Source organism: Rhizophagus irregularis, chromosome 22 (assembly GCF_026210795.1).
Source record: "Rhizophagus irregularis chromosome 22, complete sequence".
Lineage (NCBI taxonomy): Eukaryota > Fungi > Glomeromycota > Glomeromycetes > Glomerales > Glomeraceae > Rhizophagus > Rhizophagus irregularis.
Genome location: NC_089450.1, coordinates 2,102,728 through 2,122,204, shown reverse-complemented (window position 1 = coordinate 2,122,204; position 19,477 = coordinate 2,102,728). Strand labels below are relative to the sequence as shown.

General features: G+C 27.0%; 1 protein-coding gene across 1 annotated transcript; it reads left to right on the top strand.

Annotated features, from left to right (window-relative positions):
- Nucleotides 1-17,972: 17,972 nt before the first annotated feature.
- OCT59_014702 (uncharacterized protein) lies at nucleotides 17,973-18,836 on the top strand (the record flags this gene model as incomplete). Its single annotated transcript, XM_066150188.1, has 1 exon — nucleotides 17,973-18,836. The coding sequence occupies one exon, from the start codon at nucleotides 17,973-17,975 to the stop codon at nucleotides 18,834-18,836; it is 864 nt and encodes a 287-aa protein (XP_066002380.1).
- Between the last annotated feature and the right edge of the window lie 641 nt (nucleotides 18,837-19,477).

Genomic DNA, 19,477 nt, shown 5'->3' with positions numbered 1-19,477 from the left:
TATTTTTTTGGTCCATATTGTTAACAATCAGAGCGCGAAAAATAAGTTCGTGCTTTTTAAAGATAGGTTTTAAAATTTCAATAGATCGGGGACAAGTCCATAAATGTTCATTAGTTTACTGTGAGACTTCACAAAGGAAACAAGTATCAAAGCCTTTTTAGGATATCTGGATAATTTCTATTCAGAGTGTCCAATGTCGGTAAAGAGTAGTTTGAAGTTTTAGCGCGCCATCCTACGTGTTTACTATATTTAAGACTAGTAGGTTTAGTAAAAGTCCCATTCAATAAGGTGTTTAAAAGTAAAATCTTTGATAGTGGATAAAGCCCGGTGAGATAATTGACTTTCCATGAATAATCTTTTTAAAAGATTTGCGTCAATAAACATGTAGTGTATGGATGTAGGGTATGGTAAAACATCACATATAAAAATGTCACGTGACCATACTGGTACACAATATTTACCGTAGTAACACCACCAATTTTATAATTAAAATTTCACCCCACGTGATTGGTGACAGTTAAGGGGTTGTGAAAAAAATAATTTTGGAAGGCAAAAAAAAACTGTCCCTCAGATAAATATAAACAGTAAAAACGCGGTGGGGTGTGATGCCAATGATGAATATTATTAGGTCACGTGGGGTGAAAAATTTAGTTGGTGTTACTGGGGAAGTGGGTACACAATAGAATGGGTCTAGGCCTTTCCTTATTTGGTAATAAACAATGTAGATCTTTATGGAACGTGTGTGATATTTTGCAGAAAGTTAGTATGATTGTGTAATTTTTTACTTTGTATGTATGATTTTTTATGGTATATAGTATATATTTATAACAATATATAATAATATGCATGTATGATAGTATAATTTAAGTTTTTTATTACGTATAAACAAGTGAAACAACACATAATTATGTTTATTTAAATTTTTGTTTTCATATTTTAAAGAAGGAGCGAACGTCATCAAAAAAGTGTATGACGAGGCTGGTAAAAAAGTATGATTTATATACGTATGTATGATTTTTTTTTCACTACATACGTATATTTAACAATCAAAGTAGTGTGTACAATTTAAAATCATACGTACTAACAAAAAATGCAATATACATACTATTTTACAAAATCATACTATACTAAGATTGGATACACCGTATTTTGTATGTTATCATAACATCCAAAATCACTCTAATATATTACTTTTAGGTGATTATGAATGATAGATTATTTTAATTTAAAAATGATTAGTAAAAACCTTAACCAAATACATAATAAAACTACAGATAGCCAGTCAACTCATCGTGATAGTAACTCTCCGTTTATTAAATATATTTTGTAAAAATGAAATGTCTCTTTATTATGAAGTAACAAATACTAGAAAATAGAAATTTTACAAATTGTATTATCTAGGATAGATAATACTTGTTACGTAGATTCCTCATATCTTTATATACTAATAAAATAAAGTAAATCATGGTTTTCAATTAAAATTATGAAATCTCTCAAATAAAAAAGAAAAAAAATATTAATGATGGGAAATTTATATTATAAATTATAAACTAAGGGAAATAGATCAACGGGTATTGTATATAAAAATTCCAAAATTTATAATATAATTCTGACTGACAAAATCCTGAAAATAAAAATCCCTACAATAATTATATTAAAAAATGTTCATAAATTAAGATACTCAACAAGAAAAAACAAAATATTATTATATAAAAAATAAATGTCCAGAAATTGCCTGGAAATTGTCTGAAAATTTGTCTAAAGAATTATCCAGAAAATGACCATGTGCTGTATCCAGAAATTGTTCCAAAAATACACTCATTTCCGGACGCTTATTTTTGCCTGCTCAGTAAATTAATTAGTATGACGAAGAAGGTTATGAATGTCAGTTTTGTTGCTTTTTGCATTTTTTTTTTACAAAATTATTTTATCCTTTTTTAGAAATGGCATCCAGAATTTGTCCTGAATTTTTTCATGTCCAGAAATTGTCCAGTTCAAATTATCTGAATCTTATTATTTTCCAGGTTTATCTGTCCGAAATTTGTCCAAAACTTTATATTAGACAAATTCTGAACGAATTCCGGATATCTATTTTTTATAGGGATACATTTCAATATTTATTTAGTAAACAATCAGCCGCATTTTACAGCTATTTGCAAAAATAACGGACCACCTATACGCAAAAATTATTATTGATCGGCAGTAATTCCAGAAAAATTATAATTTTGGCCAGAATTATAAAATGCTATGCCGATCATATCCTTTTTTGGTAATAGCATTCCACAACTTTTGTTTTTTCCAAAAAATGAAAGTTCCTTTTAGACTTGTGTAACATTAAATTTCCTAAAATGGGAATTATAATTCTGGTCAAAGTTATAATTTGGCCAGAATTATGCCGATCAATTATGCTCTTGTGCGTATGACTGTGTATGACTGCCGGGGATTGGAATCGAAAATCGAATCTTTTCAAGATTTTTCTTATAGACGACCAACCTGACTTTGAAAGCATAGCAGGCTTTCGATTTTATCACATGAATTTTTTTGAATTTATCACGTGATATACAATTCCGATATGAAACATTGTTTAATATTTTGAAAAATTCGGCATATTAATATATCCTTAAATTCTATCAATATATATGTCCTATATTAAATTTTAATTATACCAATTTTTATTAAAATCAGATTATTATTGGCTAACTTTTATATGTAACAACTTATTAATTTAACGTGATCAATACATTTTTTTGATATAAATGTTTGGTGAATTCAAAATTCTACATAATAATTATAACTCAAACTTTCCAAATTAATAAATAGCAACTTGATATACTTGTATTCAAAATTTTACTGAATATGGATGTAAAATAAAGAACTTTAATATATATCATCTGTGTAAAATTAAAATTGAACATAATTCTTATAAAAAAAATGCAAATAATTTAACTTACATATAAACTAGGCGGACGTTTTTATATTCACTTTAAAGAATAGACCAAGACCTATCCAACAAATTAAAAATTACTTTGGTTGAATCATTGGTTGATGAATAAATGCGTTCAACACATTTATTCCTAATTATGAATTTGATTGTCAACATTTCTATATGTAGTGAATCAATTGGAAAGATCTTTGATTCCAAAATTAGAGTGTGATTTAATCTTTTAAAATGTAAAATTGTTTGTTTAGCCAATATACACACTGAGAAAATAATACCATATTACTAATATTACATCATAAAATTTCTTACCAATAAGTTATTTTTAAGATTTTGTATTTTATTTAAAGGAATGAAAAAGAGTCATTCACTATTCAAAGAAAATAAAATAATAGATAGATCAGTTTCTAACAGAGAAAAATTATGTAAATAATTTATTATAAAACCCAAAAAATTTGTTTTTTAAGAAGTTGTTAAATATACAAAGAAAAGAGCTTCTTCAAAAGGGTTCTTCCATCATAAATTTCAATAAACATAAAAAGCTTAAGTAAAAACAAACCTTTGAATATGTCTGTTTCCATTGTTGTAAATAGATCTCATATTTCTTTGTTTCTTCAGCTTATTACAATTTGAAAGAAAATGTACTATGCTTATTTTCATTTTATAAGAAGTTTTCAAGTATTTATAACTTCTGGATTCCGTCTCCAATAGCCAGATTCCTTTGTAATACGTTTAAACATAACCTGAAGAATCGATTTTTTTTATTGTCCTTCGCTATTAAATTTTTTGTGGCACAATTAAAATAAATTAGTACAATTATCATATGCCGATACATTTGATATCCAGCCAATAAAATACATATCTATGTAACAAACAATTACGTCAGTGTTACGACTGTTATGTCATTTAAAATTACTTGAAAACTTGATGATTTACTTAAATTTTATTTGTTATTTAAGTAAAAATCACATTTGCCAATCGTCATGTGATTATTCGAAAATCGGAAAGCCTGCTATGCTGACTTTGAATCAGTTTCTAATTTCAGCAAAAATAATCAGCACTTGGCCGGCATGAAAATTACTTTGGAGTCAGGTTAACTTACATGTAAAAAATTGCTGAGAATCGATTCTCGAGAATCGATTTTACTATGTTTTGTCGATTTTCGACTAATCGATTCCAATCCCTAGGGAGGAGAGGGTCTACAATAAACAAACATAATATAACTTTTGGGAAAATCGTAATTTAAATTTAGAGGGGTATTTAAACATATTTATTACTATATGTTTAATAGAATCCAGATTTTTGAAAAAATAGAGGGGGGGTACGTTAGACAAATAATTAAATTGAAGCGGCCTAAATGTTGTAAAGGTTGGACGTTAATTAATTAACCGATTAAGACGGGGTATTTTGCCGAATGATTGCCGATATTCTACCGATTGATGACTAAAATCTAGTTGTCATGTGATCATTTGACGATCAATGTCTCAAATATTATGCATGTTTAGTATATCAAATATATCGAATATAGTTAATATAGTCAACATATTTAATATAGCACATATGTTTAATATAGTGAATATACATTTATAGCAAGGAAAGAGGGTTATCATTGAATAAAGTTTTTATTAAAGGTTTTAAACAAACACTTTAATTTTTAAGTTTTTGTTAGTATTGCTAATCAATCTCCCGTAGTATAAGTAGTATAAGTGGATTTATAACGTTTCACCACTAAAATTAAAGTGGTTGTATTTGATTCTTTTTCCATAAAATCAGGGAATGTACTTCTTTTTCGCGTCAGGATCTGCTAAATACTAAATGGTGATCTCACCTTTTTTAGTAATTTACAACTTTAAAATAATATTATAAATTAGGAATTTTTTTTTTATTTACATGTTCCTTCTGCCATTTACTGGGTGACACATTCCTAATCACTTGTATATGAAAAACTAGTATATTTCCTGAATGAGTCTCGAAATTTCAGATAATCAATATCTTAAACAATTTCTTAAATTACTATGTTTACAATAAACACGTGATAATTTTTCTGAAAAATTTTTTATAGGGTTAGTTAGACAATTATATAATTTTATATATACAGCTTTATTCTTAATTTTAAGTTTATCATGAACTGACGCTAAAGTATCTCAAAAATCGGTTAATCGATTAAAATTATCTAAATCATAATTTATCGTATTTTGTTATTAAGCACCCGTCTTTGCACTTAATGCTGCCCAAGAACTTCATAATTCCGCACAAATCGTCATAATTCGGGCCAGTCTTGCTTATTTTCTGGGGGTGCTTAATGGGATTCCTTAATGTACAGTGGGGGTGTACGATATTAATGTACGAACTGGCCAGAATTAACGTTAACGCTATCACGTGCAAGTGCATAACTCCTAAACGCGGGCCAGTTTGTACGTTAATATTGTACACCCCTACTGTACGTTAAGGATGCCCGTGCTTAATAAGGTGGGATTTCGGTCACGTGTTCAACTCGAACGAATTTTTTTTTATTAACGTTAATGTTTTAGTATTAAGGTTAATAAATATGAACTAAATAATATATAAGTGGAAACAAATTGATATAATTTACATTCAAAAAAAATTCTATATTTTTTTTTTAATATTAGTAATTAATTAATTTAATTAATCGGTTAAGGTCCTCGGTTAATCAATTTTTAATCGGTCAATGTTTCTTTGGTCGGTTCCAATCTCTAAAATGTTAAAATTCCGAAGTGTCGGGAGAGTGAAAGTGTTAAAATTTTCATTTTCATGATATATGACGGCACCCGGATCGGATTAATAATTTAATTTACAGCTGATTTCATAATGCACGGGACACCCATCATTTTTACTCCATGCCGAGAGAAACTCGGTAAGATTCGGTATAACTCAGAATAAAATAAAAACTACACCACCGTGCTCGGACCAGTGCTCCGAATCTAACATATGGTTTTACCTTATTCTGAACTTTACCGAGTTTTACCGAATGTACCGAGTCATCTCTCGGTAACTATTAGGTGTCCCGTACATTATGAAATCAGCTGTAAAAGATCATATGATGAAGAAATGAAGAATGAATATTCGGAGCAAGATAAGAATTAATAATAAGATATTAATACTTAAAAAAAATCCAATAAAAAAATTGATAATTTGTAAGCTGTTGAAGTCTTGAGGAAGGTTTCACGATACGTCTCAATGTGGGTATATTAAGTCAAAAGGCCTTCAATCCATTATTCATTGTCTTGTTTCTTGAAAGTTATTATTACCATATTCATATATTGTATATAAATATAATAATTACCCTTAGGGAAAAATGGATCTATATTATAGAATTCGCATTTGAACGATTATTGATAGATTTGATGCCGCCCATCTTAACAACGGAGAAAGTCATTAAAACAATTGCCGCAAGCCTGCAACTATACAAACTTAAAAATTTTTGATTATTTTTTTGACATAATTATAAAAGTGCTTAAACATTTATGTCAAAGATGAAAGTAAATAGCCGCAATTTTCGGGCCTTGCCATTATTTATATTTAAATTAATCTAAATAAACTATATTCCGGTATCTCCGGTAAGATAATAAATCATTCAAAAAGTGCAAAAGTGTTAAAAAAAAAATTAGTATTATTGTAAATAATACTTAGCCAAATTATGTAAACTAATTATATAGTGTATATAAAGCGTTTTCTTACCTTTATCGGATATTTCTAAAATTTGGGCTTCAAATTAATTTTCCTCATTAAGAAGGTATCAAAGCTGTGTTATTTAATTAAACATATATAGTATATTTTATTTGAAACATAAAGATTACATAAAATTATGAATTTATATCCTTATTATACGTCGTTAATATAAAAGGAATAATCAGCTATGTTGAAAATCTCCTATTGGACATTAATAGCCATATAACGAAATTTCTATTTAACGATGCCTAAGATGATAATCAATCTAAACTTCTCGTTTAAGATTATAATTCTCACGGCTAAACATTTCTGCATTTTTTTTACTGAACTTAAAACTCATGCTTAACCATGTGACATAAATAAGTTAGCCTTTCAATTTCCTTATAAGTATTTCATTAACCATTATCTCATAAATAAATATAAACATATCTAGAGACATATAAAACCGAAAAAGAAAATAAAGTTTATAAAGAAGTAAAATTTAAAATTATTGAATATTGATTGATAGAATTTAAAATTATTATTTTTAATTTACTTTAAAAACCTACCTTCGAAAGAAGTTTCTTTACATAAGACTTATAGCCGATAATTTATGTACGTTGGTTAGGAAACTGCTTCAAATTGACATCGAAGTTCAAAAAATCTTAATATTTGTACCGGCAGACAAAATTTTTTTTTTTTAGCCGGAATTAAAATTATTTGTACCGGTTGAGAGTAGCCGATCATTTATAATTTTGGTATTTGAATAATAACTAAACCTGTTATGAAAATCATTACTCCAACGAGCACGGCTTTACGCCTAACAAATTATCTGATAGTGATTTGTCTAAAGGTTTTGAGATTCACCCTAGCTGAGAAGAAACATGTTTCTCATAAGATAGCCAAATTAATGGATAGAAGTTATACTTTTCCTTAAATAAATTTCAAATATTTGTATGATAATACGTGAAATAATAAAGGTAGAATGTCGTATTGTATTTTCATACTGTATTTATTGTTATTGCAAATGCAACATAATTAAAATTTTTTTATTCTTACTAATAATAAGTAGAGGAAAATCATAATTTTAAAATATATAAAATGAATAAAATAAAATACACAGGAAAATATATACAGAATTTTTAAAATATATCGATTCAGAACATGATAAATGTATGTTCTAAGTTAAATTATGATGAATAATAATTAGTTATCAAAAAAATATATATATATTTTTGTTACGAATCTTATCTTATCTCAATTACCTTTTAATTAATAACTTGCCAAAGTTAATAAAAAGAAGACCCATTGAAAAATTGGTATATCAATAAATCTTTTGTATCACTTGTAGTTTGTATAGGAAGTCGGTTGATACGTCTCAGTGTATTTTCATTATTAACGCGTATATCGCGTATACAAAGCATATCTCTAATTTTCCGATGTTTTCGTTGTTTTTGTATTTCTCGTATATTATTTGATAATCGTCTTTTAAGAGTCATCGATTAATAGAAATCTAATTTTTTTTTAAAAAAAAAATGGGGTTTGTGTGTATAAAAAAATAAAAACGCCGTATTTGTCGTATTTATATTTGAATTTAATGTAAAATAAAATGTTTATATTGATTTGACCTAAAACAGTTTTGGATAATCAACAGATTGAATAAGTTTTAGAAACAGAATATCTACTTGGAATTTTTATAACATATTTAGAAAACTGCTAATTATGACTTAATTTTATGTTCACAATGTACTTTTAACGTAACGGACTAACGGAAATGCTTCTCTTATATGTGAAAGAAAAATCGAAAATTGAACAAAGAATAAGAGCTTCAGAAGGATTGTAAGAAATGTACAATGTATTTATTTAATGACTACAAAAAAATAAAGCCCCCGGTTTGCAAATCTAAAATTACCCGAATTATGCTAATCAGTATTATTAATTTGGCCAGCGTTAACGAAAGTTTGGCCACATATTGCGCCGAATTGTTGCACAAATTCTGTACTAGGAATTTTTAGTAAAAGTCCAATCCAATCCGAATCACAAATCAAGTATTACAATACAATCCAATCCAACTAATGAAACCTTATTAGGTCGATCTTATTTTACGCCAAACAATCTAATACCTGTGTATGGATGTTCTTAAAATAATAAATTCGGGAGTCTAATTGTAAAAAAAAAAAAATTCGCACTTTAATGAACTTCAACAAAAACTTTCAAAAAATTCCAAATAAACTATAGTTTTTTTCAATAAAGTGTACGCACTCATTATATTTATAATTTGAACAATAAATAAATACAATAAGATAAAATAAATAACGGCAGTGCTAAGTTAACTAACTTGGTTAATTTATCTGGTTAATTACTGTATACATTAAATATATTAATTAATTGTTACTGTATATTATTTATATAAAATATAGTAAGCTACTGAGAACCAGGCGATGATCAACAAATCCATGATGCAATCCCATATGACACGCATATCATATAAGTGAAAATTGATTATAATAATTATGTATAAAATTTATTATTGAGCTGAGCACGAAATTGTACATCATAATGAAATCCGTCTTTTATAAATTTGTATCAAATAAATTTTTGAGTACATAATAAAAAGTATTCAATTTAAAATAAAAGTTCTATTGAAGTAACAAAAATATTTTAAATAATATACAAAGATCGAAAACAATTAAATATATGACTAGACATATGTTTGCTCTTGCGTACAAAAAAATACATAATATACAATTAGTATCTTGTCAAGATTTCCAATTCATTATTTTCCGAATCATTTCAAGTACCTGATCCAGAACAACATGAAAGAGACTATAAAATATGATGTGTTCTTAGTATTGTTTAGAAAAATATACCAACTTACTACTATTTCTATGATAGAAGCCAGGTACGTAAACTAATCCTCCAGGATAGTCAGTTTCCCTCGTTACTAGTCCTTTACTAAAAGAACCATGTAAAAAAATACAAAAAAAATAACAAAAATAAGAAAAATATGAATGAGAAAACACGATAAAAAAAATTATCGTGCCCCGTAATTGCCGATAATTTGTTATTTTTAAAAAATCAAAAACAAGCTATAATTAAGCTATAATTAAGCTAGGGTCCATACAATGGGTCACACGATAATATCGTTATTTGCTTTAAATATACAATTATTAACCAATTCTGGAAATCCGATTGGACAGATTTGACTACTACGTGGCAAAAAAAAAAAATGGGTGTTACGATAACATGCAAAGCGTTCCATACTGATCTACATTGATTATTACCAAATAAGGAAAGGCCTAGACCGTTCTATTGTGTACCGTATGGTCACGTGATATTTTATATGTGATGTTTTACCATACATACAGGGTTTCCATACACTACAAGTCTACAATGACTACATGTCTCCAAATCTTTTACCAATCATCTGCTATCATTGGTTAATAATTGTGATATTAATCGCTACAAAGCACAATAACTTATAAAAAGATAAAAAATAAGTAAACGCAATAATAAAAAAAATGATAAAAAAATGGCATTATGGTCATGCGATTTCTTTCACAGATAATGTAATTTTTAAATTAAATCCTAGTAGTTAAGAGGTAGCCAATCAATTTTTTTCGATTTTTTGGGGTGAAAAGCTAGTATATATATATATATATATAATTTTCTACTAAAAATGTTTTTATCGTTTTTTCTTCTAGGTTAGATTATTGTGATTGTTGGAAAGCTTTTAAATAGTTTTTGAAATGCGAAAGGCTTCATACCAAGTTTTTTTTGTCTATTTTTGTTCACGTTCTTTAGTCTTTACATAATTTCTCTTGAAGAATTATATTTCTGTACAAGTTTTTTTAAAAATTTTCGTTATATAACCTTTGTTTTTTGAGATACAGTATATATGTATACATTCATATATTTACATAAAAAAGAATAGAAAATTTTATAAAAGTTTTACAAAATTTGAGACGAGGTATTAAAATCTCTACTGTACTTTCAAAAAATAAATAAAAAAATCGACAAAGCAGAAAAAAAAATTTTTTTAATATGTTAAACATAACATATAATACCTCTTTTTTTTGAAATATATATTGTGTTGCAAAAAGAATAAATTTTTTTTATTTTACCAAACAGCAAATACTTACAATGATGCTCAAGCATTAAATTCTCTATGAATAGAAAAACGTGGATATCGTTCATAATAACAATCCAAACTTCATCCAACATTCGATAAATATAATCATACCACCTTCAAATTAGTTAAAGAAAACTTATAAATCAAGACATCGGAAATTGGTTTTGTATAATAGACAATTTAACTTTACGATCCTTGCTTCTTCCTTTAAATTTGGGAAATTAGCATTTCAATTTGACGATAGAAGTTTCAGACGAATTATTATCACCTCTCTATTCTTCCTAATATTAGACTATTTATAATTCTCTTCTTCTTAGATTGTTAGATACAAGTTCGCAACTTCCTTTCGCTAATTTCTTTACAGATGGTTCCTTTATTAATATTATTGAAATAATATTTGTGTCATGAGATTGAATTCGAATCGACGAATACGCTTGTAAATAATTGGTCTTCATTGACAAGAGCTGAAATATGAAATCATAGAAGCAATACCACAAGATACTACGATTTCTAATTATAAATTTTTTATCATTTCAGATCATGTGATTTGAAATAACTGTAAGAAAATTTATACTCTTTTGACGCCAGCCTTTTATTAGATCGCTTTAAATCTTTGTTCAAACTACAACAATACAATATTCCACAAATGGACTGATGGTTTCATTTACTCTATGAACCAAAACTCGACAATTCTTTAATTTCCGTTCAACAATTATTCAAGTTTAGAATTTTTTTTTATGATTTTGCAAGTTTGTAACGGCACACCATCTACTATATACCGAGTTACCATCGGGCATGTGATTTTTGAGTATGTGATTTTTTCTATATACGGCACAGTTGTGGCAACTTGATATATTTCGCGTATTATTTAAGCTATTTTCGCGTCTACATTACCGAGGATACAAAATTATTTTGTAAAATGAAAAGTTGGCCTGCTTTCTTTCTATTTTGAAAGATGTCTATTACAATGGCCATAAATCTTTTAAACCATTATTTGAATTTACATGTAATTATAGAGCTAAAGGTGTTAACCCAAAACTTACAGAAAATATGAAACTTTGTAGAAATAAAAAATTGCCGACCTAATATCTTGGAAATCACCAAGTAAGCAATAATATTAATTCAACAAATAAAATTTCGTTATTTTTTCTCTTCTAGAGGAACAAAACTAGTCTGAGCAGTAATAAATTAGTTGAAGATGCTGAAAAATTTTAAAAAAAATGAACTAAATCACTAACATGAAAGGGCCATACTAATAACACATTTTAATACGGTAATTTACTATTGTAAAGTTTTTAAATGCAAATTGAATTGTTTAAATCAATATTGCATTTTATTTTAATAAATAATAACTTAGTTCTTTTAATTTAAATTTGAATTTTAAATTGCTTTACTAGAATGCACCCGAAATACTTATCTTTGGAGTTACATTGGCAGCTTAGGGTTGCAGTTAGGGTTAAGGTAAGCATAGGATTAGGTATTGATTAGGAAGGTTGGTTTATGGCTGAAAGATTATCTTTAGAGTTAACGTTGAAATGAATGATATCATAACCACAGCCAAATCACATGAATCACGTGCCCTTGATATTTACACTTCATCTCACGTGAAATTGAATTTCGCAGTAAATTTTTTCTATTCAAAAATTATAATCCAAATACTTCTTCGTTTAATCTATTAGAAATGTACTGTACTACTTATCAGTAATTTTTAGTATTAACGTTAAGAAAAAAGGTAAAAAAAAATTTATGGATTTGTTAAAGCTTATGACAATTGAAACAATTTGGCAATCATAGCAATAAATTGGAAAGAAAACAATTATAGTTAATATAATTTAATATATAATACTAGAAATCTATTCAGTTAAATTAGACACAAAGAGAACGAATCAAACTCCGGTTATTCGAATTACAAGTTCAGACTTTGGCTTGTGTTACATAAAAAAGCTGCGGTTTATCAATATTACGTTGAATGTAGTGGAACATTAATTTCATTTTTTTTTAATTATATTACTTTTTTATCCATTTATTAAGCACCACTATTAAAATTTTGCAACTAATTTGCATGGGAAAAATATTGGCCGAGAAAGTTTTGACTTAAAATTTTTTCTTGATCTGATAGCGACAAATAAGAAGTGGTGCTTGCTTACACTAACGAAAAGTCAAGGGGAGAATTTCCTTCTAATACAACTTTTATTTCGTGATTGCAAATGATGTTTTAATACATTATGTTTAATTTTTCTTTCAACATTTTACGAATATGGTTAGACAATTATAATAATATTTTTATTAATTTTAAACAATTTAGATCCTTAAAAGTAAAATAAGGAAAACAAGGAGAATTATGTATAAATTAATTTATGTAACAATTAACAAATTTCGGGGAGAAAACCGCGAAATCTAATAGTAGTATTGTAATAATAAAAATAAAAATTTTTGTTATAAGAAAAAAAAATAAAAAAAAAATTTTATAAGAAAAAACACAAAAAAAAATTTTTTTTTTTTTGCCAACTCCGTAAACAATCAATATTTATTATGAAAAAAAAATTGAATAGAAATAAAGAAATAAGGGATAAATAAAGTTTCTATGAAATAGAAAAGGAAATTAATTACATACATTCATATCTTTTAATATGATACAATAAACATACTTTTTTGTGTTTTAAATATAATAATTTCATATCGGTGGACGTGTACATAAGGCGTAGTAAGTATACAATAATTTGATAAATACTTCTTTTAAGCCAAAAATATATTAAATATATAATATCCGTTATGGGATCTATGTATACAATAAAAAGTAAATGTGAATTTAATATTATTTGAAAAAAAGACAATTTATAAAAATTATTAAACAATATCTGATATTCATTGAATTATAGCTATTGTGACTATATAAATTTTTTTATTTTACATTTTGTACTAATATTACTATGTAGTTTTTTTTTGCGTGTAATCAAATGATTACTAATCAAACACCCAGAAAATTCTTCGATCTCGTGATTTATTTTTATTTATCACATGTGTCACCCCATTTACTGTTAGGTGAAATCCTATGTGTCACTTAATAAACTGTCACGCCCAAATCGTGTCAGCGGCTGAATAGACAGGTGATTTTTGATATATTACAAACACAACGAAAATTATGAAAATCATTCAGATTTAGCATTTAACACAAAGTAACCATATCCGGTTATGATAAATTACTGCCATCTTTACTTTTTAAATAATTCAATAAGACATGTATACTACTAAATTAATTGCCAATCCGTCTAAAATCGGCACTGCGTTAATAATAATTATAAAAAAAAAGCGTTTTTTACATCTCACGCGCGGTAGAGGTTGGAACCGACCGAAAAAACCTTAACCGGTTAATAATCGATTAACCAGCTACCATAATCGAATAATAATCGATTAATTAGTCGGTTAATTAATCGGCTAATTAACCGATTAAAATATAATAAATTTTACAAATTTTAACCTGCGTACTATCACATAACATAATTAATGTCCGAAATATATTTATTTATACAAACACTTAATTACAAAAAATATTTATAAATAGCGTAAAAAAATACTATACATCGCCTGCCTTTACCAGCATTAGGATGGAACTTGGGCAGAATTAAGAATATGAATGTAACTCCGCCCAAAATGCCATCATCCTAATGCTGGTAAAGGGATGATCGCCAATAGGAAGCAATATCCTTTGATTTTTTGTTTGCTGCTGCTGACTACTTACTACTAGTTGTTGATTCAAAAAATGACGACCTTTTAGAAATTGTAGTACTAGCTAGAAGATGCAAGCTTTGGCGACCCAGATATAGTGTTTGTATCCGGATATAGCAAATCCGGTTGTATTAACGGTAAGAAGTGGGTATCCAGATAAAGGTTTTTTTGAGTTGACATTATCCGGATACAATTTTAGTCTAAATGGATCCTCCGGATATAAACCGTTAACCTATGTAATCTATCCGGATATCCGTTTATGTTAGCAGATCAATACATTTTAAAAAATATTAAATGCCAATCTGCCAATGTAGTAATAATTGTCTCAATGTCCAATGTTTTGCCACATGAATCACCAAGTAATAAAAATACTAAAACGCGTTAAACCACTTTTTATCTTGCTTATCGTCATCTGTAATACTCCATTTTCCAGTATGACACAGCGCTAAAGCGATATTACTTCTTTTTTGACTTCTCCCTCTCCAAATGCGGCATCTACTCCCTCAGAACGACTGTTCTCAGACGCGGGAAATCTTTTAACTGTTAAGAGAACACGAATGAAATAGTCGTGTTATGTTCTTAAAACGGAATAGTCCCCATTTTGCTAATATTCACCCTCCAGCTCAACAAGTAACTACTACTCCTATTGATGTTTAAACTATACCTTATATAAATTACACAAATAAATTCATGCTTTTGAGATAAATTTTATTTTTTTTATATTTACAAATTATTATACAATATTAAATGAATGATATATGCATAAATTATATTAAGTTCACGGATTTTATCTGGGTATAAACTCGCTAATGACCTGTTAGACATCCACGAAGATCACGGATTAATCCGGATGAATACCCGGATTTGTAAAAAATATTTTATCAGATAACCGGATTTGAAAATTCTTAACGGAGACGGATTTATTTATCCGAATGATATCCGGATACAAACACTACTCAGATAAAGATTCTTCAATACTTTCAACATTCATCCATGTTAAATAGCCACTTTTAATAAAGTTTTACTTAAAATAAATCAATTTAAATTTTTTATTTTTTTTACGTAAATCTATATAACTATGTAATAAAAAAATAAATATCTGTTTCTGCATTTTTAACCGATTTAATTAATCGATTAATTAATCGATTAAATTATTCAGTTAAATTATTCAATTAACCGATTTTTGAGGTACCTTAATCGGTTAACCGACTTAATCGATTAATTAATCGATTAACCTTAATCGGTTCCAACCTCTAACGCGCGAAATAAATTTCCACCCATTTCACAAATAAAAATACCCTTCATTAAATTGCCAGTGACAAAGTCTTTTTCTCTTTTACGGTTTTTATTCATATAATAAGAATAGATTTCGTCGATAATTCTGAATCTTAAGCAAGTATTTAAAACTGACTTTTTAATTCTACAAATTAAAATAATGGAATCAAATTATTACGATAGGGATAAGACTAATCCATAATAATATTGTTACCGTATTCATCGGAAAATAAGCAACCCCCGAAAATAAGCAACATGGCGGAATTATGGCATTTTCTGGCCCGCATTACTAAATCTTGGCCTACATTACGTGCAAAAGTTGCTGCTTATTTTCGGATGAATACGGTATTTTTTTAGTTAATTCTTCTACATTTGTACATGAGCCACCAAAATGAGCAGCCAATTTTATGAATTAATTTGATGTTATATACTAATTATAAATAGAATAATATAAATAGAATAATTACATTAGTCTACTTGAGTATATAATGGACATTAAAACGTAATAAGTACTAAAAATTTTTTGTGTTACATCATGACTGATCCTTTGGAATTTCAATTCCGACTTTTATTCCCACAGAAAACTGAAAGAATTTATATTAAAAAAAAAGATTAAACTTGTTAGATAATCTTTTACTTAAATAAGAAAGTTTTCTTCCCCCGACTTGAAGAAATAAAAACATTTTTTTTATTTATTTTAATTCAATATTCAATCATTTTGATCTGCGGGCAGATCAACACTCGCGCATACCGATCAAGTTGTACTTTGTACGACAATAGATTCACTTTATTCATCTTTCCATATCAGATATTAAATTATTAATTTAATAGCGGATAAACTAAAAGAACTTATAATGACTTTATTATACAGTAAATATGATAAAAAATTTTACGTTACACATGCAGGTTTAGCCACAATTTAAACAATAAAAATAATTTAATAAAACATATTTTCATGCATTGAATGTATTGAGTTCGCAAAAAATAAAAATAATGAATATAAAACTTACCCATTCAATATTTCAATTAATACTTTTTGTTGCTTTTAATTTTTATTAGAAATTGTGTTTCAAGCAACGTTCGCAAAATTTGGCTAATTTAGGGGTGTTGTAGAATTTTTAAAGTTCATAGTTTCCGACTTAATAAGAAACAAGAAGGATGCATAGAAGAAATATTTACTTTAGTAGGCCAATCTTTTTTTAAAAAATGTGATTTGAAAGATTACTCAATATAAGAATTACGCCAAGCTGATCATTGTGTGATTGTAATGTTTGTCATTGTGAAAAATTTTTTTTAGTTCAATTAAATATTAAATTCAATTTCATTTAACATCTGAAACTTGAATAGATACGAACATGTGAAATAATTCATTTATTAATGAAACTATTTTCTTTTGAAATAATTTTGTGTAAAAAATAATACCAAAATTGTAAGAAGGCCCCCAAAAATTGTGTTTGTATACGTTTAATTTTATATAGCGAGATTATAATCGCAACAAAAAAAAAAGATTTAATATCACAATATATAAAATCATAAATTTAGAATTCAATTAGGAACGCATAAATAAAAGTTCTTCGAATGTAAGTAACGGAAAAAGCTATTAAAGATCCGATTATAAAATTTTTTATAATATTTTTTATAAACTCCTAATTTTTCCGAAATTGAGTTCTAGTTCTTCCTAATTTTTCCGAATTTTAATTCTATATATGGAAAGAGTAACATTTTTTACAATTTTAAAGAAACATGTGCAACATTTATTGAATGAAAAACATCTAGATTCTGTTACGAACGGATAAATTTTTATATCCGAGTTACTAAATTTGGTATGGTCATCAATCTAAAATATCGCGTATACAGCTGGATTTTTTTTATATACACTGTATAAATATCAATTCTCTGAGTATATATTGCTTTTTTTAGAATTTTTAAAAGTATTGCTCTTTTATTTTTAACAATTATATACTATTGTTTCTAAAATGTAAAGCACTAACCCGATTTAAACCTTTCTTTTCCGATAAAATAAAAAGCTTTTCATTTAATAAATGTTCTGCTTCATGATGCGACGATGTAACAATATATTCTCTTACGCTATATAAATAACAGTCCGATTTCTCTCTCCTCCTCACTTTTTTGTATTAATTTTTTTTAAAAAAAACATATTCGTTATTATTATATTTAATTCTATATTTTAAATAAAACTTATTATCGCATACATATTTCATACATTAAAATATGCAATCACAATTTATTAATAAACCAACTATTTACTATCCTCCATTCATAAATACTACAAATACTTCATTTAATCCTCAATATAATGATTCATCAAATATAAATAATGTACAAGATATCCCAGTCGTTCTTGACAATTTGTCTCAAGTATCGGCAATAGATCCTATTACCACCCTATTTACTACACCACCTACACTATTAAATATGAATGATCAAGCAATGGCTTCAAATTATATCTTACAGCCTATGCAAGACCATCAGGTACTTCATTCATCTTTATTAGCTCATCCTCAAGTTATGAGCGAATACTCATTTTTCTATACGCCATGCAATGATTTCCAAATATATCATATCATATGCAAAGAAATATCATTTTCCTTTGAAAGCATGTCTCAGTTAATAAGCAATACTGATAATAACATGATTGATAATTATGTTAAACCTAACAACATTTACATATTTTATCATGAACTACCTGAAATTAAGAAGATTTATAGAGTAACTTGTGAAATGGTTCCGCATACATTCATATTTCAATTTTTAAATAAAGTTATTTATAATATTGAATTCATTAAATGTGAACATCAAAAACAAGAATTTTCTATTAGACATCAGGAAAATCTCAAACTTCATTTGAAAAAAGATTTAATTCATTATTTGGTACCAAAAAATGTTCATGAAGATAATTATAATTTACATAAGAGATTTATTCAAGATTACTATATTTATGAAAGTATGACAAACTCTAATACATCTAATAATTTTCAACAATGTAATACAGATTTTGTTCTTCCATTTGATCAATCTTATAGTTCTCAACAGGATAATAATAATCAAGTAAATTATAATAATTATGGTAATTAACATTATTATGACATCCATTCATCTGTAAGCCACTTATTTAAATTAGAATATTATCTACTGAACATTGTCGTTATTCTTATTATATATTTTCTATTTTAAAATATGTACAATATTTTTATAAATAAAAATTTTTGTATATTTTGATATGATACAGTAATGCACGTGACTATCAAATTGCACGCCAGAGAAAAGTGTCGTTAACTGATTCTATTCTTTAATAAGGTTTCATTTTGTTATAATAATCTAATTTTTTGATACAATTAATCAATAATATTAGGCGACATAATGTTAAAAAATTGGTTTGGCGGTCGGTATTTTTATTTAAATTTGTGAGGTAAGACTGGTAGTCCCAAATTTTAAAAAAATTTTTTTTTTTTCTTTGAATAACCTGCTAATTATTAATATTAACAAAATTTTCCTGTAAATTTTTTAAAACCAGGTCGGCGGTTATGAGAACCAATTTTTTAATGTTGTGTCGCCTTAGTAATAAGAGAATGTAATAATTTATGTAACGTGCTCTACAGTATTAATTATATGTGTATAAATTAGGGATTTCAAGTTGCGACAGTATATATAAACTGTAAAAAAAGTATGCGACTTATTTTTATATTTTTATATAAAAGGAGGAAGGCTTCGATTTC